The 25,154-nt window shown below is 32.9% G+C and overlaps 4 protein-coding genes across 7 annotated transcripts; 2 read left to right on the top strand and 2 right to left on the bottom strand.

Annotated features, from left to right (window-relative positions):
• The first annotated feature begins 3,734 nt into the window (after window positions 1–3,734).
• LOC114386399 (phosphatidylserine decarboxylase proenzyme 2-like) lies at window positions 3,735–12,311 on the top strand. 4 transcript variants are annotated; one of them, XM_028346399.1, is made up of 21 exons: window positions 3,738–4,009; window positions 4,087–4,166; window positions 4,249–4,273; window positions 4,443–4,502; window positions 4,932–5,000; window positions 5,125–5,217; window positions 5,293–5,343; window positions 5,706–5,789; window positions 6,164–6,255; window positions 6,461–6,616; window positions 6,760–6,844; window positions 7,543–7,654; window positions 8,194–8,294; window positions 8,553–8,600; window positions 9,490–9,636; window positions 10,292–10,387; window positions 10,472–10,546; window positions 10,653–10,745; window positions 10,914–11,000; window positions 11,087–11,137; window positions 11,967–12,311. In XM_028346399.1, the coding sequence occupies exons 1-21, from the start codon at window positions 3,839–3,841 to the stop codon at window positions 12,072–12,074; spliced, it is 1,884 nt and encodes a 627-aa protein (XP_028202200.1). In that variant the 5' UTR covers window positions 3,738–3,838; the 3' UTR covers window positions 12,075–12,311. The 4 variants fall into 4 exon arrangements, with proteins under 4 accessions (XP_028202201.1, XP_028202202.1, XP_028202200.1 ...); XM_028346402.1 differs by having other exon boundaries at window positions 3,978–4,009; window positions 4,254–4,273; XM_028346400.1 differs by lacking the exon at window positions 5,293–5,343 and having other exon boundaries at window positions 3,735–4,009.
• A 1,228-nt stretch (window positions 12,312–13,539) lies between these two features.
• Window positions 13,540–14,589, top strand: LOC114386404 (60S ribosomal protein L44). Its single transcript, XM_028346407.1, has 4 exons — window positions 13,540–13,691; window positions 13,923–14,102; window positions 14,189–14,263; window positions 14,349–14,589. Exons 1-4 carry the CDS (start codon window positions 13,689–13,691, stop codon window positions 14,406–14,408), a joined length of 318 nt encoding a protein of 105 aa, XP_028202208.1. The 5' UTR covers window positions 13,540–13,688; the 3' UTR covers window positions 14,409–14,589.
• A 1,194-nt stretch (window positions 14,590–15,783) lies between these two features.
• LOC114386401 (putative clathrin assembly protein At1g03050) lies at window positions 15,784–18,908 on the bottom strand. Its single transcript, XM_028346403.1, has 3 exons — window positions 18,765–18,908; window positions 17,710–18,424; window positions 15,784–17,100 (listed from the first exon to the last, which is right to left on the bottom strand). Exons 2-3 carry the CDS (start codon window positions 18,356–18,358, stop codon window positions 15,953–15,955), a joined length of 1,797 nt encoding a protein of 598 aa, XP_028202204.1. The 5' UTR covers window positions 18,359–18,424; window positions 18,765–18,908; the 3' UTR covers window positions 15,784–15,952.
• Window positions 18,909–20,816: 1,908 nt separating this feature from the next.
• Window positions 20,817–24,073, bottom strand: LOC114386402 (peroxidase 43-like). Its single transcript, XM_028346405.1, has 4 exons — window positions 23,724–24,073; window positions 23,353–23,535; window positions 23,026–23,188; window positions 20,817–21,363 (listed from the first exon to the last, which is right to left on the bottom strand). The coding sequence occupies exons 1-4, from the start codon at window positions 23,922–23,924 to the stop codon at window positions 20,939–20,941; spliced, it is 972 nt and encodes a 323-aa protein (XP_028202206.1). The 5' UTR covers window positions 23,925–24,073; the 3' UTR covers window positions 20,817–20,938.
• Window positions 24,074–25,154: the final 1,081 nt, after the last annotated feature.

The raw sequence follows: 25,154 nt of genomic DNA, 5'->3' as shown, positions 1-25,154 counted from the left end.
ATTATTATAATTTATGGCTAACATAAAATAAATCCCAATTTCATGAGTAAAGAGACTAGTTAAATTTAATGAAGAGGACATGTCTGAACATTAAAACAAGAAAAAGGGATAAAACTGTTTTTTCAGTATAAATTAACAATTCAAATTCATTAAGTTTTGCAAATTATTTTTTGTATTTTATTAAGACAAATGTTTTCGAATCCTCTAATATTATTTTTGTTTGGGTATCAGAACAACATCACCTGAAGTGATTCTGTTGAGAAATAGAATAATGTTTTTAAGTTACTATCGACACAAAACATAGTAACGTATATTTATATGGGGTTTTCTAACTAATCTATTTAGGATTGATTAAAAAATTAAAAAGAATTTTTTTTGATTTGGAATCATATACAAGTAAATTTAAAGTCATAGATGATGACATCTTTACGCATATTAATATATATATATATATATATATATATATATATATATATATATATATATAATTCTCTTTCATTTTCTTAATAGTGCTCTTACAACATTAAGTAGAATTTATATATATCACATTTAGTGCCTAAAAAAAGAGTTACACCATCATTTAGAACGCGACAAAGTAACATTAAACAATCGAAACCCTGGACAGATGCTCCAGGTACAAGAAAAAATCATTCTCATAGAATAATGCTAAAATGAAAATTAAAATGCACAAAATTCATGCATGTTGCAAATTTATTGAGATTTCAGATACCGCATAGAAACATTATAGGCTTCAGGTCCCTCCAAATCCTTGATTTTGCTTCAGAATCAATCTAACATGCAGCCCATACATACAACATAAATACATAAACTTTTTTACTCAATCCACATTTTCATTAATTAAAAAAAAAACATAAACATAGAAGATGGTCTTACTATGTGCCTCTCTAGGAGATGGTAATTGACAATTCCTCATGACAATCTAGACAAGTAATTTCCCGTCAAGTAACCGAGAATTAACACAAGACGAATGAAATTCATAAACATGCATCTCAAAAAATAATTGAATTGACTCTTCATTCTTAAATTCTTTGGTGCAAATTCATATCCCCACACGAGAGGGGGTAAGACTCTCATGACTAACTCAGCAATATGTGCTGTAGGGGAAAAACGAAATAGTTGTACGTTTTGACAAGGTTTCCTTTGTTTATCTGCCGACTCAACGTCTCCGATTTGAGATTCTCCCTCCAGATATCGAGGAAATACAGAGTATAATAGTATATCCAAGTACTACAACCCAATAGGCGACACAAACGCACATAAATCCCACAATCTGAGATTACCGTAATCACAAGTAGAATCGTAATCATATTAACAAAGAAGCCCATTAGCATCATCTGGGCAATTTCACAATACGACATGGACATTAATTGGGAAATAGTGTATGTATCTAAGCTGGGAATACAAAAGAAACATAAATGTAGGGAGGAGTGAAGAAACTGATTCTATTCTGAATCTTCTGAATGTGAGTTTAGGTTAATTTATATTTGTTTAAAATGATTACAATTTGAAATCTCTTGATAAAGTGATTATTTCCCTTTTTTTTTAATGGTTAACTTAGAGTAGATACAAATTATCTTTTTAATTATCCCTATCTTTTTTTATCGCTTAACCTTTCTATAACTGGACTAATTATTTTTTTCCTAATAAAATATCTATATTTATTTCTTTATTCATCCATTAATTACGTTTTTAGGGATTACTATTATTATCTTATATTTATTATTATTTTATTTTCTAAATTGAATTTAATATTTTTTTAAAAAAATTCTCAAATGGTTAAATATAATCTTCTATTACAATATAATTATGTATTATAAATTTAAAATACAATTTATATGTTTAAAAATATAACCTTGTATTATAATATAATTTCTATGGTTAAAAATATTTTCCCATTATTATATAAATGAGAATAATTGTCTCAGCTGTGAAAAGCTACTCTCTCTCCCTATTTATTTTTATGTTTTAATTATTAAGGAAATATAATACTAATAAAATTTGATAAAAAATTATTTTCGTTAATAATTGAATTTTGACATCATCGAAACGATTCTATCTTAACTTCAACATGTTAATCATTTGTGTCAAATTACTTGATTGACTAACACAAATTATAATTTTTTTTTTCAAAACACTTATTAAAGGTCAGAGTTTAAGTTATTAAAAAAATATTTTAACATTAATACATTGATTATTCAAGTAAATATATTTAATAGTAATGACCATAGGCAATAAGTATATAGAATGAAATGAATAAAGGCTTATTAAGAACCGGAATCTCCAGCACAATATGGGAAGGAACAGATTTGTGGTCACGAATGTTTTGAAGTTAAAATACACTAGAAGTTGAGAGATCATTATTGGGGTGGAATTATCCAGATTTTTCTTCAGATATGTCCTGTTCTTGATCATGGTTGAAAAATAAAGAAATAAGAAGGAAATGCTTCCTATTATCAATTATTGATTTAAGAATATCATCATTTGGTTCTTTGGATTCTTTGCATGATCATTAAAGAGATCAACCTTCCATCAACTCATCAAGGATATCTTGAAATAGGTGTTTGCTGTTTTATGTTGTAATATTTTTTTTTGGTGAATTCATTTATGTTGTAATAATATTGGAAATATTTGCTTATATATACTGACTTTATTCCATTGGTTAAAGCTTTGCAATTTTATCATGGCACCAGAGGAGCAAGGCTGTCGAAATCCAAAATAAATAATTGGGCATAGGTATATCATAATGAAAGCTTCAAATAATCATCAAAATAATATGACATAATTGACATATAATTTCATCTTTTAAACACGTGAGTTAATACAAAAAAAAAAACTATCTTTTGAACTCAATTATAAGAATTTTTTTATTGATTTAAATATACGAAATTTTTAATTACTTTTATCCTATTAATTGATGATATCATCTCAACAATTAAATTGATTGTTTTTTATTCTTGATATCAAATGTTATAGAACGACACTTTTTTTTAAAAAAATGCTATTTTTATTTTTGAAGACGGGAAATATGCTCAAGATGCTAGAAATAAATTTCAGCCGGCTAGGGAGAATAACCAAGCGTGTCAAGGGTGGCAAAAACCTTCTCCAGATTTTAATTTCCCAAGTGTAATACTGATGTTGCAATTATCCCCCAAAGTGGTAAACACTGGTTTTGGCTTCTGTATTCGAGATGAATCAGGCTCCTTTGTTCAGGCCAAAATTGGTTGGATCAATTCAGTTATGGAAGCTGAAGAAGGTGAAGCTTTTGCACTTTTGCGAGTAATGCAATGGATTGCAAACTGATAGTTGATTTGATAGACAAGAAGGAATCCAATTTGTCAAAGAATATATTGAAGGATCGTCATAGTTTTTGTGTAGCTTTTGCTAACAGAAAGGCCAATAATGCAGCACATACTTTAGCTAGGAAGTCTGTTACTTTTCCTAATCCTTTTATTTCCCATTGTATTTCTCCATGTATTGCTATTATTGCTATTTTTGAATGTGACTAGTAGAATTAAATCAAATTAACTAAATTTTTTAATCAGTACAAGTATTAGTTAATTTTGTTTATATTTAAATTTAACTTATCTTTTAAAAATTTAAAATATTAAAGAATAAAATTGAAAAGAAGAAAGGATAGTGTATGAAATGAAATATGAAAATATCTGAAACTGAAACGATTGAATTGGGTTTGCTTACGTGGAGTGCACTAAGGGAAAAAAGCACATTCAATCGTGTATTGAGTTGATGGTTGAATATTTTGTGAATCCCAGAATGGTCGCCATTGCTGACCAAGCCTCAAGCCCTCAAGCCTCAAGCCATGGGTCACGAGCACTCCAAGTTGTCGGAAGGAAAAGGATCGCGTCGTGCTCGCTTCAAAGAGCGTTTGCGTCTTCACTTTCGCCGCCGCAGAAGCGGCAATGGCTCTTCTGGTCACAAGCTCCTCAACGCCGATGACTTCGCCGGAATCGCTCTCCTCGCCCTCCTTCGCGTGAGCAGGCACATTACTAATTTTTTTTTTTAAATTAACGCAACTATCTGATTCTTCTACTTCTTAATTTGTTGTAGGCGGAGATGAAGTTCAAGGATAAATGGATTGCGTGCCTTTCTCTCGGAGAACAGACTTTCCGTACCAACACCTCTGACCAGTTAAGCTCTTCTTCGTCTTATCAATCAATCATGTTTCATTGATTCTGTTGTGTTGATTTTGTGTTATTGATGATGGTGCAGCACAGACAAACCACTTTGGAACTCTGTGAGTACTACTTTCAACAGTGACTATGCTTTCCTTTCATTGTTAGTTATTTAGTGACTCAGGGGGGGGGGGGGGGTTGGAAGACGTGCACCATACGTACTTGAAACCTGTTTGAGTAATTGGAACTAGAACAGTGTTTCGTCTATGTGACTCATATTTTCTTCTACAGGAAAAGAAACTTCTTTTGGAAAAGAATGGAGCTCATGTTGCAAGAATTTCTGTCTTCGAGGTATGCTCTAAGATTAGGACCTTCTCTTTCAATATGAGTTACCCTCAAACATTTTTTTTGGGGGGAAGATATGCCCCTTTTGTCGGACTAAAATGAATGTTGCTTGTTTTGGATATTTCTGCTGCATTTCAAGGGCATTTTTTTTTCAATCTATATGAACTAGAAGGGAAAAAAATATGATCACGGTTGAATCCTGATTCTTGTGTATGGAGAAAATTAGGTTGAGAGGGGGCAACCCACCTTTGAGTGCCTTCAGATCCCCGAAGGTGAACAATTGGGGATACTCCTTCCAATCACATGTGTACCCCCCAATATATCTATAATAAATTTTTTAAACTGTCTTCTTTCTGCATCTCCTGTTCCCTAATTTTTTGTGCAATTGTTTTAACTTTAATACTGCATCTAAGTTTAATATTTTCTCTCCCTTAGACCAACAAAATGTCCCGCAATACTCTTGTTGGATACTGTGAGGTTGATCTACTTGAATTTCTGACCAAGGTGAGGAAATTAGAAAACATCAGTATGCCACTGATTTTAGAATTGTTCATTTATTGGTTTGTTCCATGCTGTTTCAGCTTTATTAATTTTACACACTTTTGTTGTGAATGATATGATTGTGCAGGACTCTGATTCTGATGTCGAGGTATTCGACCTTTTAGATCCATCAGTGCCTGGAAAAGTGGTTGGCAACATTTCCATTTCATGCACTGTAGAGGTAAATGCCCTATGATATAAATTCTATTGTTGTTTATAATAGGGATTTCTAACAATAGTTAGTACAAACTAACAGGATCCAATTGAAACGGAGAAAGGCTTCGTTAGACGCATTTTATCTATAGTGGTAAGTTTTATCTTCCTCTGTTTTCTGATAACCCTTGCCTAATGTGGGCTTAAATAAAAGACATGATGGTAACACATGGAGTGATGATGTATAATTTCATTCCTGTACATGAGGATACTGATATAGTGATCTGAAACCATATTGTGCCTATGGTTGTTACTGAGTCCTCGTTCCAATATTAACACACATTTTTAACATGTTGTACAAAGTGCTATAGCTGGTTGAATACATATAAGAGTATTTGAAATCTACAAATCAAGGAAAGCACAACATGTAATTCATTGTTGTCTAGATAATTTAAATATACTGAGCTCATGTCCTCTAATATTTAATATCAACCTGAGAAGTGATGTTTTATGCAGGACTACAATGAAGATGGGATGCTTTCACTTTCTGAATTTTCTGACCTGATTGATGCTTTTGGCAATCAAGTTGCAACCAGCAAGGTTCCTACCTAAGTAGTTATTTTGCACTTCATGTGTTCCTATTACTTTTTATTGTTGAATTATTTGCTTTTTAAATTATCTTTAATTTGTTTTTGTACCTGGATTTGGACTTTGATTCATATTTTCTGTCCTATTTTCAGATTCTATGGTTTATACTTTCTATAAACTAATATCATCTTGAATGTTAAAACTTAGAACCTTGAATTTGGTTATATTGAAGTCCAAATATTCACTACAAGCTGTTGAGGGACTCATGGTTGAAATAATGAATCTTTACCCTGTGAATCTTGAAATGAAGTTACAATATAATATCTAGTTTTATAATTATATGTATACACGCTTTACTCTGTCGTCAATACATTATTTTTCAACAGAAAGAAGAGCTGTTCAAAGCAGCTGACAAAAATGGAGATGGTGTTGTGAGCATGGACGAGTTGGCCTCCCTTCTTACTTTTCATCAAGAACAGTAATGACCCATCTAAATTACAAGATATAAAAGTTTTAATTTTGTATGCCTATTGTTGTCTTTTGCTCGAAGTGCCTCTGTGTTTAGTAATTTAACTGGTATCTCTATATCATTATTTGTGATTTGATGATTTATAATTATAATGTTTGACTTACTTTGAAGTTTGTTCTATTCTTATTTGCTTAGCTAGCTTCTGTTATTGCAGGGAACCATTATTGAATTGCTGTCCTGTGTGTGGTGAGGTTCTTCAGATTTCTGACCAGTTGAACAGCATGATCCACTTAACTCTTTGTTTTGATGAAGGGACTGGTAACCAGGTGATGGCTGGAGGATTCTTGACAGATAAGCAGGCTTCATATGGGTAAATTTCTTCAAGTTTAGGCATTGAATGATAGGGTATGAGAGAGAGCATAAGCTTTATTGACCTAATGGATTATACCCTAGTTTTATGGACTATAGTTATGTAATTTGTATCGTAAGAAAATAAAAATCACTTTTGTATAGGTGGTTCTTCAAACTGAGTGAATGGGCGCATTTCTCATCTTACGATGTTGGCATTCGATCTGGATCAAGTGCATCCCATATTCTGGTATACAATATTTTCCACCAATTTCCTTTTCTTTTATTTAACATTCCAATTATATTTATATGATACATCAGACATGAATGTATGCTTCAAGTTATATCAGGATGTACAGGACCTCATGAAATTCCTTCTTAGGTTGCTAATTACTGAGTTTGCCCATTCACATCCACCATAATTAGAAAAAAGGCTTCCAGGCTTATTTACTAACATCTATCATTCCTGGCAGCCTTTTCATGCTATTTTACCAAATATCAAAATTTGTCTTGCATAACATTTTTTAAAGTCTTGAGAATTTGAATTGTATCGGCCTAACATCTCATCAAGGCAGATAAATAGAGATATCCTTAGGGTATGTTTGGATGAAGGAATTGGAATTATAGCTTAGAATTTTAATTTCAATAGCAATGGAAGTAAGGGCAGTGGTTGGGATGTTGTCAGTGAGGGGGAATTGACAATTTTTAGAGTGTTGGTTTATTGGAAATGACTCAAGGTAGTTACTATGTAATTCCATGGAATTGCAATGCAATTAGGATCTAGGCTTCTAATTTTAAAAGAAATTCCAACATAGAAATTAGAAAATACGATCAAATTCCAATTCCAATCTCCAATTCTATGGCTCAATTCTGGTAGTTTTAATCCTGTATTTGTACCTCCTCACCCTCTCAACTTGTTATTTAATATTTATTTATTTCTGACATTAGGTATATGATCGGAAGTCTCAAAGGCTTGTTGAAGAAATAATTGACAAAAAAATTGTATTGTCCATGACAGCCATTTATCAGTCAAAAATAGGTCTTGGCTTAATGGACATAGGTATGAGTTTTTATTTTATTTTATTTTATTATTATTATTATTGAAAGAAGCTCTTGGCTACAGTTATATTTAGCTTTACCTGTCACCACTCCCTATTGTGGGCTCTGTGGCAATTGCTGAGGTGTTGTTGTTCGTAGAATTAATGCTATGAAAATATTGCTTGCTAAAAACTGCTGTACAGTTATATTTAGCTTTACCTGTCACCATTCCCTATTGTCGGCCTCGTGGCAATTGCTGAGGTGTTGTTAGTAGAATTAATGCTATGAAAATATTGCTTGCTAAAAAATGCTGTACAGATATGTTAGATCTAGCTGACATTTCTTTAAGCTGATTTGGTGCATTATAAGTAGATTACAAATGATGAAAAGTCCAATTAATTATTAGAAAAATATTTATCAAAATGCACCCTTCTGGCATTTGGGTCACACTTCAAACCTGGGCTTTGTAGCCAATATGAGATTCAGAATGGATTTGAATAATTTTTTCCTTCTTTATTGAGTTAGTTTATGTGTTTACATGAGTGAATCTATCATATGCAGGGGTGAAGGAGCTCTTGCAAAGCATTTCTGAAAAGCAGGGAGCACGAATGGATTCACCTGAATCATCTGCAGATATACCAAAATTTATTAGATCTTTTAAGGTGTAACAATGCTTGTTTTATTTCTTTGAGGATTACATACTTTGATTTTGACATATGTAAGTTTGTAGTTGTGTAGTGCTTCTTGATTCTAAGTTTCAACCACTTTTTCATTCATTACTGTGCCTCATATTTCAGCATTGTGGTTTTTTTTTTGGGACGTACTCCTTCTGTTTTTTACTTTAGTTCTTTGTGCTGCACTTGTGTTCCTATAATTACACTTACACCCTTCTTATAAAAGATGTAACTATTGTGTTGTAGGATCAAATCAATTTGGTTGAAGTCAAGTATCCACTGGAACACTTTAAGGTGGGTCAAACTTTGTAACGAGTTTAAGTTGATATGTTATTGATGCATAATTGCTCCTGAACACTCTTTGACCATGTTAGTTATGTAGGATGCTTTGCCTGTTCAATTTGATTATGCTGAATCTAATGGTGTTTCATCATATGCATACAGTCTTATGTCTTAATTTTGATAAAATTAAATATTATATGCTACCAATTTTTTTCAATGAACCTTATCGTTTCTCCTTTGTTTGCTTAAGCTATAGCCATGCTTTTCATTACTGTGACTGTGACCTCCAAACATTCCTGTGGTTTTTTTTTTTGAAAAGCATTCCTGTGGTTAATGGCTTTTATTCCGAATATAATATGTTTGACAATTACAGTGAATATAGCATTGTGTATTATCTTTTTACTTCTTTAGTTATTTTTGAAATCTTCTGTTTACCATAATCCATATGCTTTTGTGGGTTGCATTTTTAATTGATTATGCTTGAGTATTAACTTGTTAAGTTTGTTTTTTCCCAGCCAGTCATGAAACCAACAATTTGAATACTTTTTTTAGTTTTCATACATATGCATGCATTTTATTATATGTATGTCAAACTTCCCTCCACCCTGACCATTTAAGTTACTTCTTGGTTTCAGTTAGATTGTTGTAGAATCCCTACTGCTTTATAGTTGAATATATCTACTCTATTGATCCCAGCATAACTTGATCGAAGGGGGAACTGAAAGAATTTGTTTTCCATTGAGCTAGCAACGTGCATTTTTTTATTGTACAAGCAATTGGTGTGAACTGTGAAGATGAATGAAATTTCAGGGCAATGCCTGTGCTGAAAAGAATGTAGGACTTTATGATGGTAGTCATTATCTTGTTACATAACACCTATCTTAAATTATGTTCTGGGCAGACGTTCAATGAATTTTTCATACGAGAGTTAAAGCCTGGTTCAAGACCAATTGCTTCTGCTGAACGTGATGACATTGCTGTATGTGCTGCGGATTGCCGTCTTACGGCGTTTAAATCAGTTGATGATAGTACAAGATTCTGGATCAAGGTATTTTTTTTTTCTTTCTTACAATTCTTAATTGAATATGGAAGGCTTCTAATCTCAAAAAAGCTGTTTTTTACAATATATGATAATCAAATTTTGAAATCTGCATTTAAGACATTTATCAGACAGAATCTGGAAACTGTTTCTGATTTTCAGGTTGGACTTGAATAAAAATGATACAATTATGACTTTACTCATTGAACTTGGGCCTGTTTGACTCACCTTACTTTAGGACAGAGGTGTGGGGGGCGGAAATGGTTTTGCAATTAGGAGATTATGATCTGAGGTTTGTATTTGTGATGTTGCTGTTTTGCATGAGTTCAAGCTTGATAGGTAACATATGAAACAATTTAGATGCTTAAACAATTTCTTTTTTGGTGCAAGCCGGTTGAACAATTCTTAATGATGAAATGACCATACTGTTTGTGGTAACTAGTAGCTACTACTATGTTCACTCATTTTATTTCCAAGAGGTTATAAATTATAACTTAATGATATAAAATTAAGCTAAGCCCATTGATGAAATTATTGCCAGCTAAGGAAAATTAGATTCCCTAAAATATCGGAATATATCTCATTCTCTTCTCCTTTAATCTTTTCAACTTTATTTATGTATGCCAACTGAAGTGCTTTTGGGATTATTTGTTGTTACTTTTAGGGTCGAAGGTTTTCAGTTCAAGGTCTTTTAGGGAAAGAAATGTGTTCCAGTGCTTTTGTTGATGGAACAATGGTGATTTTTCGTTTGGCACCACAGGTATTTGTTGCTCTCTTTCAATGTCATTTTAATTTTGTATATAATTTGATTTCAAATTTTAATTTTAACATATATTTGTTGCAGGATTATCACCGTTTCCATTTTCCAGTATCAGGAATTTTTGAGCAATCTGTAGATATCCCTGGATGCTTGTATACTGTATGTGTAATAATAACTTGAGGGAAATGATATGTCATATATATTGTCTATTTTCTTCTGTTAATTCTCAGTTGTGTTTTCCCCCCTATCGTGTTCTACTCCTCAGGTGAATCCCATTGCTGTAAATAGTAAGTACTGTAATGTCTTCACGGAGAACAAGAGAGTTATTTCAATAATTTCAACTGTAGATTTTGGAAACGTTAGTCGTTGCAATTAATTTGTGTCTGAATTCTTGAGTTCGGGACTATATCCTGCTGAAATTTATGCCACATGTTTATGAAATGATATGAGTTACCTATAATTTATTGCCATTTTAGCTTATAGTTGTAGACATGTATTAACCATTTATCTTATAATTTGGATTCAGGTGGCATTTGTTGCAATAGGAGCTACAATGGTTGGTAGCATTACTTTTACAAAGAAAAAGGGCGATTATGTTAAGAAGGGAGATGAGGTTTGGCAAGTTACAGTTGATTATCGTTTTTCCTATCTTATATGTTGCCTTTGTTTCTAAGTGGAATTTGTTTGTTTAATTTACAGTTTGGATATTTCTCATTTGGTGGAAGCACCGTAATTTGCGTTTTTGAAAAGGTATGTATTTCAGTTGGTTATCTTTATTTTTTAAGTAATTCTTTAGTCCTATTGTAAGAATGTTGGATATGGTCCTGTTCCTGATATTGCTGACCTTGATTTATATGTTTGGTACGATCTATCCACGGGGCACCTATAATTGATGCCAAATCATAAAACTAATATGTTTTTCCTTTTAAAATTGTAAAAAGAAGCCTTTATTGAGTAGAATTAAAATATTTTACTTGAATCTATAAGTATAAACTATTTATAAAAAGGCCAAGCTTTACAATGTGATATTGAGATTGACGGGGATGTCGCAAATGATTCTTTAAAATTCAATTTTTGATAGGATTGTACAAAATGAAGATGGAGTTGATGAGTTCAAGCTTACTATACACGGTTTCATTGAATTTTTTTAATTTTTGATTGCTTAATAGTTCAACTAATAAATAGATAAATAAATAAGAAAACATAAACCTAACAGCAGGATGTAGAGAGGGAAATATCTTACTTTTAAACTCACATTTTTAGCAGCTGAAAATATATTTGCATATAGAATCAGTTAATTCAGTTCGAATCAATTGTGAAAAATTCTTCAAAAATATTAACTTTTTACAAATATTAATTAAGAAAACGACATTACTGAAGTGCGCTATTTCTTTACTTTAAGTTATAGTTTTTTTAATGCAACAAATATACAATTGATTTTAATGAGTATATTTTTTCGAGTAAATTAGTCAAGTTTATTTCCATTTTAAAAACTTCATCTTTAGTGAGCTTTAGATTTCGATTGAGATTGGAATATATGAACCCAGTGAAATCCATTTTTTTTTTTTTTGCTATGCAGAATTCAATTGCAATTGATGAAGACCTTTTAGCAAATAGCGCCAGATCACTGGAGACCTTGGTTTCTGTAGGGATGAGATTGGGTGTCTCCACGAGGAAATTGTCTTGATATCTAGGAAATGTTGAAATTAAACTCTAATTTCTTTTAATCATGAATCATAGGCTAATCATGGGAGATGTTTTCCCGATTTGTAAAGTGAACCTTTTTCAACATTATTGTATGGTATTTACTCTAGCTGGCTCTATGTTAACTTAGAATTCTCCGGTTTGATCTATTTAGAAAAATATGGGATATGCTTAAGCTATATAGAAATCCAATCTTCATATAAGGAGTAATGATGCCTGAGCAAACTTACAACCACCCGGCCCCCATCGCATATTTCCATCAAGTAGTGTAGGCATGAACATATTTGCGTGTCATTGCATAACCTCATTATAACTTGTTTAATGATTATAATTTTAGATTGAATATATCATCCACATGGGTGACATAAATAGAAGCAATTTGCATCTTTGACATTTGCTTAGTTTTTGGTGATTATTCTGTTGGTCATATCATTTGTTTTACTTCCTAAAGTAGTTGAGGATCTGAGATCTCAAAGAACGGCTTCTGAAATGATATTGTGAACATATCATGGCATTGTAAATTTAACCATTTTCAAATTTAATTTGCTTTATCACTTTCAAACTTTTCCTTTATATATATATTCCCTTTCTCTAAAGTCATTTTTATTGGACCTAAATTTGGGGTCAATGGTCAAAACCTGGGCTTATTAGTAAAACTACAATGTATCACTATTTTTTTATCCGATGTCTATTTTTTTTTTTTTTTTGCACTGTTTAATTTATTTACTGAACATTACATTATATAGTCTCAATTAACTTAGTTAACCTAATTTATCTGTACCTGTTTTTATTTAATTTTGCTTATACAAATTCTAAAAGTAATTATTTATGAACTCATGCAAAATTTATTAAAGAAAACACTTGAACAGAAAATAAGCATTCTCCCTATAAAAAAAGGATAAAAAAAATAAAGAATGTTAATGTGTTACTAATGAAATAAAATCAAATATAAAACTGATTAAGGGACAGATTTCAAACTATGGAGCAATTAGTCCCTATGCTATTCACTTGGTTGATTACGTTATAAGGAAGCAGCTGGATAAGCATATTTGGATTTATGAAAAAGAACTTATGTATGGTAAGAATTTATGTGAGTTTACGTAGAATGCATCGATGGTATAAAAGTTTTTATATTGTCAATCAATAAAAATAAAAAAAATTTATGTATGCTAATGTTGCTGATTTTTATAATAATTATTTAAAAAAATATATTTGTGATAATTTTATATTATTTGATGGTGTAAAAAAAATATTATCCTAACAATGCATAATATTAAACTCAAAAAATATATATACAAGATCTACAATAGAAAAACTAATACATCTATTTAGTATGAACTTTTTTAGGACTTAAAAGAAGTACTATTAACAAGGATCTATTGTAACTTGAGTGGATAAAAAGGGGCGTTGGATAAAATTGGGCCTTATTAGTAATTTTTGAATAAAAGAAAGCCCGGTCCAGTCCAGCCTCGTTTGCCTCCGTGTAACCCTAATTCCCAAAGCCATTAAAACGCATTGCATTGTCATTCGTTGCCTCATTTTCGCGGCGCACAGCAGAACTCTGCTTCTTCGGATTCCGATCGCACGCGCCGTCACCATGGTAACCTTCTCTTCCACTGTTATTCATCCGCAATGGTTAACATTGTTATCACCATCTCATCTACCCTAGGCTTTGTATCTGGAGTTCAATTGAATTTTGCTAAAGCCCTAACTAGCTAGCTAGCTAAGTGAATTAGGTTTGATTGAATTGGTTATTGGTTATTTGGTCATGGTTGCTATGCTGGAAAATGTTAAAATGCTTTTTTCTTTTGTTGTTGTGAATAATAAATAGGTGAACGTTCCGAAAACAAAGAAGACATACTGCAAGAGTAAGGAGTGCAGGAAGCACACGCTGCACAAGGTTACCCAATACAAGAAGGGTAAGGATAGCATTGCTGCCCAAGGAAAACGCCGTTATGATCGCAAACAATCCGGTTATGGTGGACAAACTAAGCCCGTCTTCCACAAGAAGGTTCGTTGGTTAAATATTTCGTTATAAGTGCATAGGAATTAGGATCTTTTTTTTTGCTGACAAAAATATATTTTTATTTAAAATAGGCTAAAACCACCAAGAAGATTGTTCTGAGGTTGCAATGCCAGGGTTGCAAGCATGTCTCCCAACACGCTATTAAGGTTAGTATATGGAAAGCAATGGATGCTTTTTTGGTTCCATGTGGTGTGTGGCTAATGGTTGTTAGTTCCTGTCTATGTTGTGCAGAGGTGCAAGCACTTTGAGATTGGTGGTGACAAGAAGGGCAAGGGAACATCACTCTTCTAGTTTGAGAATTAGGATTTAGAGCTTTATGTTTCAGCAATGTTGGAATGTTTTGTTTCTCTCTGGATTTTTTCTGCTAGTTATATTTTATTATTTTGCAACACCTTGTTATTGAGAAATTAAAACTATTTTGCTCATTTCATCGATTGCAATCTCTATCTATTTTTTATACTTTTGATACTACTACTATTCTGTTGCTTGGGTCAGTATCAGCTGCTCTCGGTTTACATGAAAAATCCCCTTTCGGGTGTAGTAGATTTTTATATTTTTTATAATGGATAGTAATTTTATAGTAGTACTACAATAAATAAAAATATTTGGCATTTTAGGATAGAATCTGTTTGTTCAGGTTCAACTTCTGAAGAAAAAAATTGAAGTATATTTCTGATTTGATGTTGCAATTCTCATGGAAATCGCTTATTTGGGATGTAGAGATTGCCTTTATTCCTCTTTTGCTTTCGTATAAAGATGTCTTCTTGTAAAGTTTGGGACACTCGGGGATTGCTAATATTTTCTTTTTCGTGTGAATGTTTTAAAGCAATTCTTATTAACTCGTAATAGGTGGTTTTCCTTATTCCTTCACGTTCTAAAGTATCAACAATTCTAAAATATTGGTATTATTATTTTAACACTATTATAATATACTAAAATTTGTTGAATGTGTCTCACAATTTTCATAACACCTGCAACTGTCGTCTGTTAAACAGACCATAGCAAGAAACCAAAGAAGGTCCTTATTTTTGTAACAATCCCGCTCACTAAATATTTTTTTCTTCAAACATTTTTAATTTGTGTTGTCAAATAATTTGTAATTTATATTCAATATTTTTAATGGTCTAATGTTTTTTTTAGATTTGTATTTTTTATAGAGAATAAAAAAATTGTCAAAAATAGAAGGAAAAGTTGACCCAGAAAAGTTTAGTAAGTCAAAATTTCTAGAGTTTTTTTTGTCACAATTTTTAGTCTTTGTTGTTGTGTTAGTGTGTGCATTGTGATGTGATAAATTTTGTGATTTAATTATTTAATGTTATTTATTTTGTGACAGTAAAAAATCATAAAGAATTATGCAAGCAACCTTTTTTTAAAAGTATTCAAATACAATCACTTAAGACACTAAAAATGCACTTACAAATGATTTTAAATTGAAATGTAATAACGGATAAAAAAAATCTAATATATAATATGTTAACATTAATTAGATACATGGATCAAATTTAACTAATCTAATAAAAAAAGAACTCTTAATAGTAATTTCCTTTTTTTTTTTGGGTGAATTAATAGAAATCTACTTTTAGTATAGAGGGAAAAGTAAAGACGGTAGTTTCTTATGATTTGTGCGAACGGGAAGATAGTGCGAACAAATCATTACTTCATTAGCGACTACTTGCTTTCTGAAGTGGGCAAAGAAAGACAACAATACCATTAGAATTTTGTGAATGGTATTGGCATTATTAATCTTTAATTTCATACTCTAATAAAAAAGATTGAAAACAAGTGTTTCTAATGGGGCGGGTAAGCCCCTCAAAATAAGGAAAAACCTTTCCTAGTTAACGATAATAGTTGCCATAGTTTTGTGGATAACCTCCTGTGTAAGAATTGTTATTATTGTTGTTGTTAGAGTGTAATTTTGCAAGTGCTGCTTGTCCTTGCATGCCATCCTTTGCATATTGCTGCCACATCATCTGTTCTTCAACCAAAAACCTCTGTTTCTTCTCCATCTCTGACATTTGCACGTAAGAAGGAGGTGCCACAGCCAATGAAGCTGCAAATGGATCTGAACTAATAGAATCACTACCACTCCTTGATGTTGGTGGAGCTGGCAGTGCAAGCATTGAAGGTCTTCCAGCTGAACCAAGTGCCACACTACTAGCACTTCCACTCACCCCGTACCCTTGTCCTTGCATGGCTGCATTCACTTCTCCTTGTTTATACATGCCATCCAACAACAATGTATCAAAGCCACCACCATATGTTGGCTTTTGGTTGGACAAGTTGGTTGCTGATTGCACCAGTGTTGTTTCCCAATCTGCTGCTCCTTCATCAAATGCGTGCCACGGAAGTGCTTGTGTGGCACCTGTTGCTGCTTCTGGTACTGCTCCATCAAACAAAGCCAATGCTAGTTTCTCCCCATGTTCTTCACTTGTCATCATATCATCACTTAAATTCAACAAATCTCCCTCTGTCTGCACAACTTTTCCTTCCTTTGGCTCCTCCTTCACTTCTTCAACCGCTTCCTCGTTGATTTCCTCTGGTGGTGGTGGTAGTGCATTGGTTGCATTAACATCCTCTTCCGGTTCTGGTTCTGGTTCCGGTTCCGGTTCGTAAGCTACTTCTTCTTCTTGGGTCTTATATTCTATTGCTTCAAGTTTGTTGCTTTGTGCTAAGGCGGACTTGTCCTTGATAAACTCTTCCATGACCTCTAACTTCTTAAGTGTGACCCTTTCAATCTCAGGGTACTCAGAAGAGCGTGCAATTCCAATGCTCTTGGACCATCCAAAAAAGAGGTCTAGCTCATCAAACTGCTTTCCAACACGGCAGAAAATGTCATACACCTTAACACAGTCTGACACTTCCATGTCAGGGAAGCGATCAATTAAGATACTAAGTATTTCTGATATATCATAATATATCCTAAAACTCTCCTTCACAATCGGGTAGAGAGCCACTATCACAATTCGATGGTTCTTTGCACCTCCTGTTGCATTCAAATAAATAACCATGAGATAAATTGCCTTTATATGTGCATGTAAAGTGTAGACAATAAGAGAAATGATAATCACACTCTCTCTTGTACTTTCTTTCTAAGATTATGATTGATTAAAATTTATTGAAAATTATTATTTTTGATAGATTTTGCTTCTTATTTAATTATTTTTTCTCCTGATTTTATTAAATAAAAAATAAAATCTATCAAAATTGATAATTTTCAATAAATTATAACCAATCATAGAAAATTATTTTTAGAGAAAATACTGTTAACATTTCTCAAATAATAATTAGAAAAATTGAGATTGTCATTCATCACAGTGAAACAAGGACGTGAGGTGATTAATTTACATACATGAATGAGAATATTTGATTAAATAAAAATGTTTAATCAAGATGAAAGATAATAAATGATGCATTTTGAGTGATAAAAAAGGTATCGACAAACTAAAATGCAATTCCATAGATGCTTTCAGCGGTGTTCTCTGATAGAAATGAGAGTTTCATTTGAGTAATAGATGTAGTAAAAGTTTGTATTAAAGATCAACATTGATTAGTGAGATGAAATTGTAATTCTGATAGGAAAGTAATTACAAACCTGTGGGGCGGCAAGCTAAAAAGCGCTCAAGCAGCAATTGCAAATGCTGCATTTTGGAAAAGATTTGGTCTAACTTCATGTCACGCACTGGTGTGGATCTCACAATGATTTCCTTTTCTCTTTCCCTTTCCTCCTCATCTTCATCAAAACCATACATGCTGCGCATTCCACGCCGGCTTTGCATCTTGTACTCAAGCCTTTCGTCTAGATACAATGCATATGTTCGCACAAATGCAGAGAAGTCCCAAGAATCAGATTTTGAGTTGTCACGAAAATCAGACATGTTGAGAAGGCGAGTCCCGCGTCGAGTTGAAAAGAAAATTTCCTGCTCATAGGCAGGATCACCTTCTAATAGCAACCTTTGAATCAAAACAAGTGTTTTCAAAGCCACTGTCCAGCTCTTTGTCTTGTTGAGACGCCTTGTGAGGGTATTAACACATGCACTGATGAATGCTCGAGAGTAACATGTTAGGCTCAGAATTTCCCTTATGTGCTTCTCTTCTGCTGGGTATTCATCGTGCCTTGTTGCCTTCACAATCGCCACATCAAGGTCAGCAACTGAGGTGCTGCTTCCCACCTTCGCTAGGCTTATGCTTGTTTGATCCTTCACTGCCCCAAGGGCTCTTCTGAATTTAGAGCTTGGAGCCATGCTTTCTCTACCTAGATTTTCTTCCAAACTTGCTTAATCAATATCACCCCATCAATTTACTACTCCCTGCAAATTTATTAAATTAGTTTCTCAAGTGTCTTAATATTAACATAGTATTTCAAATATGATAAGTTTTTATTTAAAAACAATAATAAATGTAAAAGACTGCCAGAATTTATACTTCTAACGGCATTAGTTTAATTGAAGGAAAGAATTAAATTGGTGTATTTTAAAAAATTTAAAGAACAAATTAAATCTTTTAAAAAATTAGTTAAATCCTTTCAAATATGACAAGTTTTGAATTAAATCTATGAAGGTATTTATCAGAAACACAAAATAAATCTGAATAGAAAAGTGTTATATAATAAGGACCAGAGGCAGAGGCAGTAATTAAGGGGGACCCTACCTGCTTGAAGAGGACCAGAGGCAGTAATTAAGATTTCTGAACTGATAATTATTGTGGCACAAGCACTAATGTTCATGAATTTCTTTGCACATTTAAAGTGCATTTTATGTTTAATGCCAGATGTTTAGAGGGAAATGAAAAAAAAAAAAAAAAGGATGAGGAAGGAAAAGAGAGATAGTTGATTCTATCCATCCTTTGATTCCTCTTCCCTTTCTTCTGTTGCTGTATCGGGCAAGCATTACAACCCAAGCTCAAATTGGCTATGCACTGTCCCTTTTCGTTGGCTAAAAACGTGGGAACCAAAGGATATAATTACCCATTAGAAATCATTTTGGCTATAATGATCGATGACAATCTTGGCTTTGCCATATTTGGTAGGAGAAATGTTTAGCTTGGATTTTCTCATCACTATTTGACTTTGACCTTTTCAAAGGCAACGTAACGTGACCACAAAACTTTTCCAACCACGAGAGAATGCTAAAATTTCCCACTTTTTAAATTAAGATTTTTCACATCGAATTGTTTAATCATGTTAAATATCAACTTGACCAACATAAGTTTTTTAATCACGAGTGAAAAAGGCTATTTCTCACATCATATATTCATATTCAACCGACTTTGGCAAGCTTAATTTGTCACTACGAGGAAGTCAACCAAAAGGAATGAGCAAATCAGAAAATTTATCGAGGTACCCACATGTGCTCGAACCTTCTAATGATACACTCTTTAATTCCTCAATTATCTCAATTTTTAAAAATTGTTAAGAACATTACTTATATAAACACTGATGCTCCAACAATAAAAATTATATAACTGATTCTTGAATTTAAGAATTTCATAAATAACTCCCAAGGAAGATGCTCTAACACATTCAAACCGAACATGATAAAAATTGACGAGTTTTGCCAAACCAAACAAGCCACGGGTGTGGGACTTTGCATATTTGTTCATTAACTTATTGTTCATTTGGGGTACTTGTGAGTTTTTATGGTTTTCAAATATAATTTTTAAAATAAAATGTGTTTAATAAAAATGAATGTGAAATAGTTTTTAAATTATTTTTAAAACACTTTTATACTCATTTTCAAAATCAAGAAAAAAATTTATAAACTTGATTTTTAGTTTAAAAAAATACATTTTTTATATTTGACAATGAATTTTTTGCTGTTACCACCATCACCATCCTCATTGTCAACGCCGCCACCATCATCGATATCAACTTCATCATCGCCATCACCTACACCAATGTTATCATTATCATCATTGTCATTACAATAATTGGTTGTCACCATCACCACCATCATCGCCACTGATATCATCATTATTATCAACATTGTTATGACTACCATCAATGTTACTTTCACTATCATCATCATTATCACCACCACCACCACCTCCGTCAGCATCACCACAATCATCATCAATATCGTCGCCACTGACATTACTACCACCATAACCACCACCACCATTAATGTCATCGTCGCCACTACCGCAACCATCATTGTTGTCACAACCATCACTACCACTGCCACAATGTCACTACTTACTGCCACCACCTCCCCATCATCGTTACTATCATCATCATCGTCACTGACACCAGTGACATTGCGACAACCACCACTAATATTATCTCTGTCATCGCTACCACCACCATCACTAGTTGTCACCATCAACACCACTACCACCATCACATCATCAATGTTATTATCCTCGATTCATCATCATCATCATCAATGTCACTTCCACCATTACCACTATTGTCACTATCGTCATTGACACCACGACCAGTCGATCACCAATGGTTTTTCTACCATCATCACTACTAGTATCATTATTATCATCATTGTCATCACCACCACACAAAAAAACATTCTTAAATTAATTTTAATATGATATAAAACTTTTAAAATGAGTTTATTTAAAATTAGTCTTATTTTAAAAACTGATTTAAAAGTTTTTTTAAACTAAAACTAAAAATTTATTATTACTTTTAAAAATTTTGAAGCTCAAAACTAAAAACTACCTCAAATAACACCTTAACGAGTTGGATTATACAATAACAATAGGTATAATGAAGTAAAAATAAATAGCAGAAGACTTCCACCCAAAAAATAACATATCTAGAAGCCATACATTTTTATTATGACCAATTGATCATTAATTGCATATTTACTTCAATTAAAAGCTGAACACACGCGCCTAATCTCTCCAAGGAAACCTGTCTTGACACCAATTTGGCCCATTTTCACAACTGACTCAACAAAATCAGCTTCAAAAGAAGGCCCAAACATTGGACTGAAGGGAGAAACGTAGGAGTCAATGACATTCTTGGTGGCTATGTCATCATTGAGTCTGGCATCAGATTCTAGCACAGCAAAACCTTCCCTTATGTTCTTCAAAATGTTTATGTCAAATTTCTGCTCACTCCCTTCATCAATAGCTAGGCGAATATTAACATCTCCATTCTGAGGGCACCTTGCCTTTAGCCGAGGGAGGAAGTTTTGTCTAATTGCTGGGTCTGATCCCTCACCACTTGGGAAAAAGTTGTACAGTCTTCTGGTCATAAAGAAGCACGCTGTGGTTCCAATTGTATGTGCACCTAACATTATTTTAAAAATGAATAAAATATTACAATATTACAAGTAAATAATCCTAAACTTTCATAGTCATCACCAGTTTAGTTTAATAGTATACTTTTCGTGACACATGGATGTTTGGAAAACCGATGCCAAGGCCCCGAACCCATATTAGATCCAAAAGTATGTCTTTTAATATTTCTTACTTTTGAAAACGTAAACTGGATTGTGGTACCGGCAACCCAAACACACTCTAACTGAGTTGTCATGTAGATCATAATATATATACTTGACAAGTTGCGTGAGACATTGCTAACAAAAAAAAAAATTAACTCTATAGTTAATGAATAAATTTTTCCTTATTATAATATAAAGTAAAGACTAATTACTAGTATTTTCAATTTGAGAAACCAAATTATTGTCTCACTCTGTTAATAACATTAAGTAGCTAGTATATTTTCTTTAGTTACCCGAAAAAAAAGCCCGTTTTCTTTACTTGCTCATATTACTCTAGCTTATATTTGTCACTGTCGTGAGCGTCACCCAGCTATTTTCCCAGAAATCCAGTAAATAGGTTCTCAAGTAATCAGAAAGTATAAAATAATAAATATATAAAGAGAATCGGACAAACAAGCAAACTGATCTCTATCAATATCAATTAATATGGATTACAACTGTAACGTTGCATGTGCACCATTTGTAATATAAGAACTGCCATCTGCATGCCACGATTTTGCGTTCGGTTTGATACGAAAGTTTAGGCAGTCAATGAATTAGGTGAAACCAAACCAATGAAACGAAAGCTAGCACACAGAGAAATACAGCTCAAAGGGGAGCCTATTGTTACAATTACAATTTTTTATTAGTAAAATTAAATACTCCACTTATATTTTAGCAATCTTATTTTTCATTATTAATAAACAACATACTACAACTGATCGAATTTGATACACAATGACATGAATCAAATCAAAGTTCTCTCACACGCATCATTAAATATTAATAATTAATATACACATCTACTAGGTGATAGATCCTTTTAGCAAACATTATCCTAAATGGATGGATGGAACATATGGCACTGTTCAGAATCCTAGGTACTAAGACCCCTATTGCTTTATAATTTTATTAATAAATAAAAAAGGTAGTTGTTATGTCAACGTTTCTTGAATCCGGAAAAATTGTCAAAATCGAAGAGATATTGTTAAAATTTGATGATCTCATATCCTATATTTAAACAAAAGGATATCATATTCATAAAACAAATTCATACAACAATTTATTTATTTATTTTTATCTTTTTCATCACACTCATCTTATCTCACACTTTCTCTTTCTTCTTATCTTACTTCTGTCTTTCTCTGTTATAAAAGTAATATAAATTTATTGTATAATTAGAATTTCTCTACGAATAATTCCCAGGACTTCACCATCTATTTTCCAAATTGGGAACAGAACTCCTTCACTTGCTTTCATTGTATTCTAAAGCGGAGTGTAGCAGTTATATCATATATTTGGTAATTTAGCTATTGCATGTCTAATGTCTTGTAATGGCCAAGGTTCATATTACTTTTCCTCCTCAACAACCATGATCTCACCTATTCAGCATGACAAAGATGTATGTGCTTTTGTTTGTGTTCGGGGGCTGTGTGTGTGTGTGTGAAAGAGAGAGAGAGAGAGAGTACCACTAAGAAGAACAAGGTCTTTCACTGTGAGACCTTTGTTGAGAAACTTGGTCTTGAGTAGCTCAATCGAATCACTAACATCTGGCATGTCATCTGCAAGCGAAAGATTGGAAACCAACCCATCTCTCCTCCCTGTTGGAACTTGATATGCTGGCCCATTTGCCTGCATGCATGTACATAAAATAAAATTTCATCCTAACACTTTTTCAAACATAAACATAAGCACATATTGTGTAGAATCTTACGTAACTTTTTTTAAGAGATATAGAAAAATATGAGCAACAAGAGAAAAAGCATGAATTAACTAATAATGAAGTTAGTTAGGACCATGACTACAGCGTCTCTGGCTGCCAAAGCCACTATGTCTGCACAAGAAACCAAGCCGGGGCAAGAGCCTTCCAATTGTGCCTTTGCTCTTTCTATCACTTCAAACCCTCTAACCCCCTGATGTCCAAATGCATGTCTCTCCGATTGTGGACCATTCTCAATCAGAATTGAACCATCACATCCCTGATCCAATCCATATGTATCACCAAATAGAAACAAAAAAGGATGAAAAAGAAACATCAACGTACACACACACACACACACACATATATATATATATATATATATATATATAACACAAGCTAGCTATACAATAAATATTATTAATATACATGCATAGAGAGAGAGAGAGAGACAGAGAGCTCAATTACCTGAGCAAAGCAATCGTGAAAATGAAGTCTGAGTAAGACAGCCGCCATATTGGGGTCAGAGAGAACGGCGTCTCTAACAACGGCACGGATAATGGAGTCAACTTGAGGACATGTGTTGGAGTAGAAACCTACTTGAAGCTGACTCTCGGAACTCCCCATTAAGAATGAGAAGAATAAGAGAGACAAAACAAAGAGCGCCATTACTACTATGCAAGTATGCAACGGTATATGAAATACACCAAAGAGCACACTAACATATATATAATATACTAATAGGTATATGTCTACTCTACACAAACGGTAATTTTAAAATGATGCTAGTGTAGAGGAAGAAAAGGGGAAGGGTGAACAGTACAGTACTTATCAAGCTGGTGGGGCTGAAATAAATACACAGTAATTCAGATTGCAGACGGCAACTTGCCAATTTAGTTGGCAACGTGTCAAGCATGAGTGCATGACACTTGTGATGTCTTTTTTTTTTACTCTTCTTCTCTTTTCTAATGTAGTGTTTGGCAAAGTAAAATAAAAAGAATGAAATGAAAAATAAATTGACATAGAAATTTTTGAATTAAAATAAAATATCAAAGTGTAAATTGCTTTTTTCGTTATGTTTCAACTCAAGAGAACGGCTCCTAAATCAATTTTGCATGGTCTTCATTTCTCTTTTTTATCAAGAACTGCGTGAGTCAGCTGCACGCACTTCAACCTCTATAACCAATTATAATTTTTATTATTTTTTGGAAAAATTAGGTGTAATAATTTAGATATTTGTAATATTTAAAATTAGTAGAGTTTTTCTTCAACAATCCGCGTAATAAAAGTCAAAATTAAGCTTCATTAAGTATTAGTCTACTTTAAGACACTTTCTATTTTATTTTTCTTAAAATACATGTAAGCAGAGTTTCTAATTTTAGACATGTAATCAATGCCATTTATGAGAAGCTGAAAATATTACGAGGGTGATGAGTCGAATCAACGTCAATATACATATAGACCATCTTTATGCCCCTTTAATTAATGTTATGGAGTCTTGGTAAGTGCCACTTTCCTAAACAAATTGAATACGTCTTAGTTGCTCGATTCTAATTACTGGATATAGAGAAGACTGCGTGATATATACAGCCCTCCTTATCCCTTTATCACACCAAGATCAGGCAATGGGTATTTATCTTAGACTTTCTGACCTGTAGGGCAAGCCAAGTAGTTTGTCCAGCACTTGCATGCACGTTATTTTATGGCCTATCTTATACTCAATTAGTTTTGTGTCAGGGTTAAGAACTTGCACGTGTTAGAGTTGTCTCTTCAAAGTATTATTTCCCGAAGTCCTATGTAGGCATAAATGTAGTTCAGCATAAAGTTGCTATTTCCTCACACGACATAATGATAGAGGCTTCATAAATCATAATATTATGGGTTTAATTAAGTACTATA

The sequence above is a fragment of the Glycine soja genome, chromosome 15 (genome assembly GCF_004193775.1).
Source record: "Glycine soja cultivar W05 chromosome 15, ASM419377v2, whole genome shotgun sequence".
Classification (NCBI taxonomy): domain Eukaryota; kingdom Viridiplantae; phylum Streptophyta; class Magnoliopsida; order Fabales; family Fabaceae; genus Glycine; species Glycine soja.
This window is presented reverse-complemented; position numbering and strand designations above follow the sequence as displayed.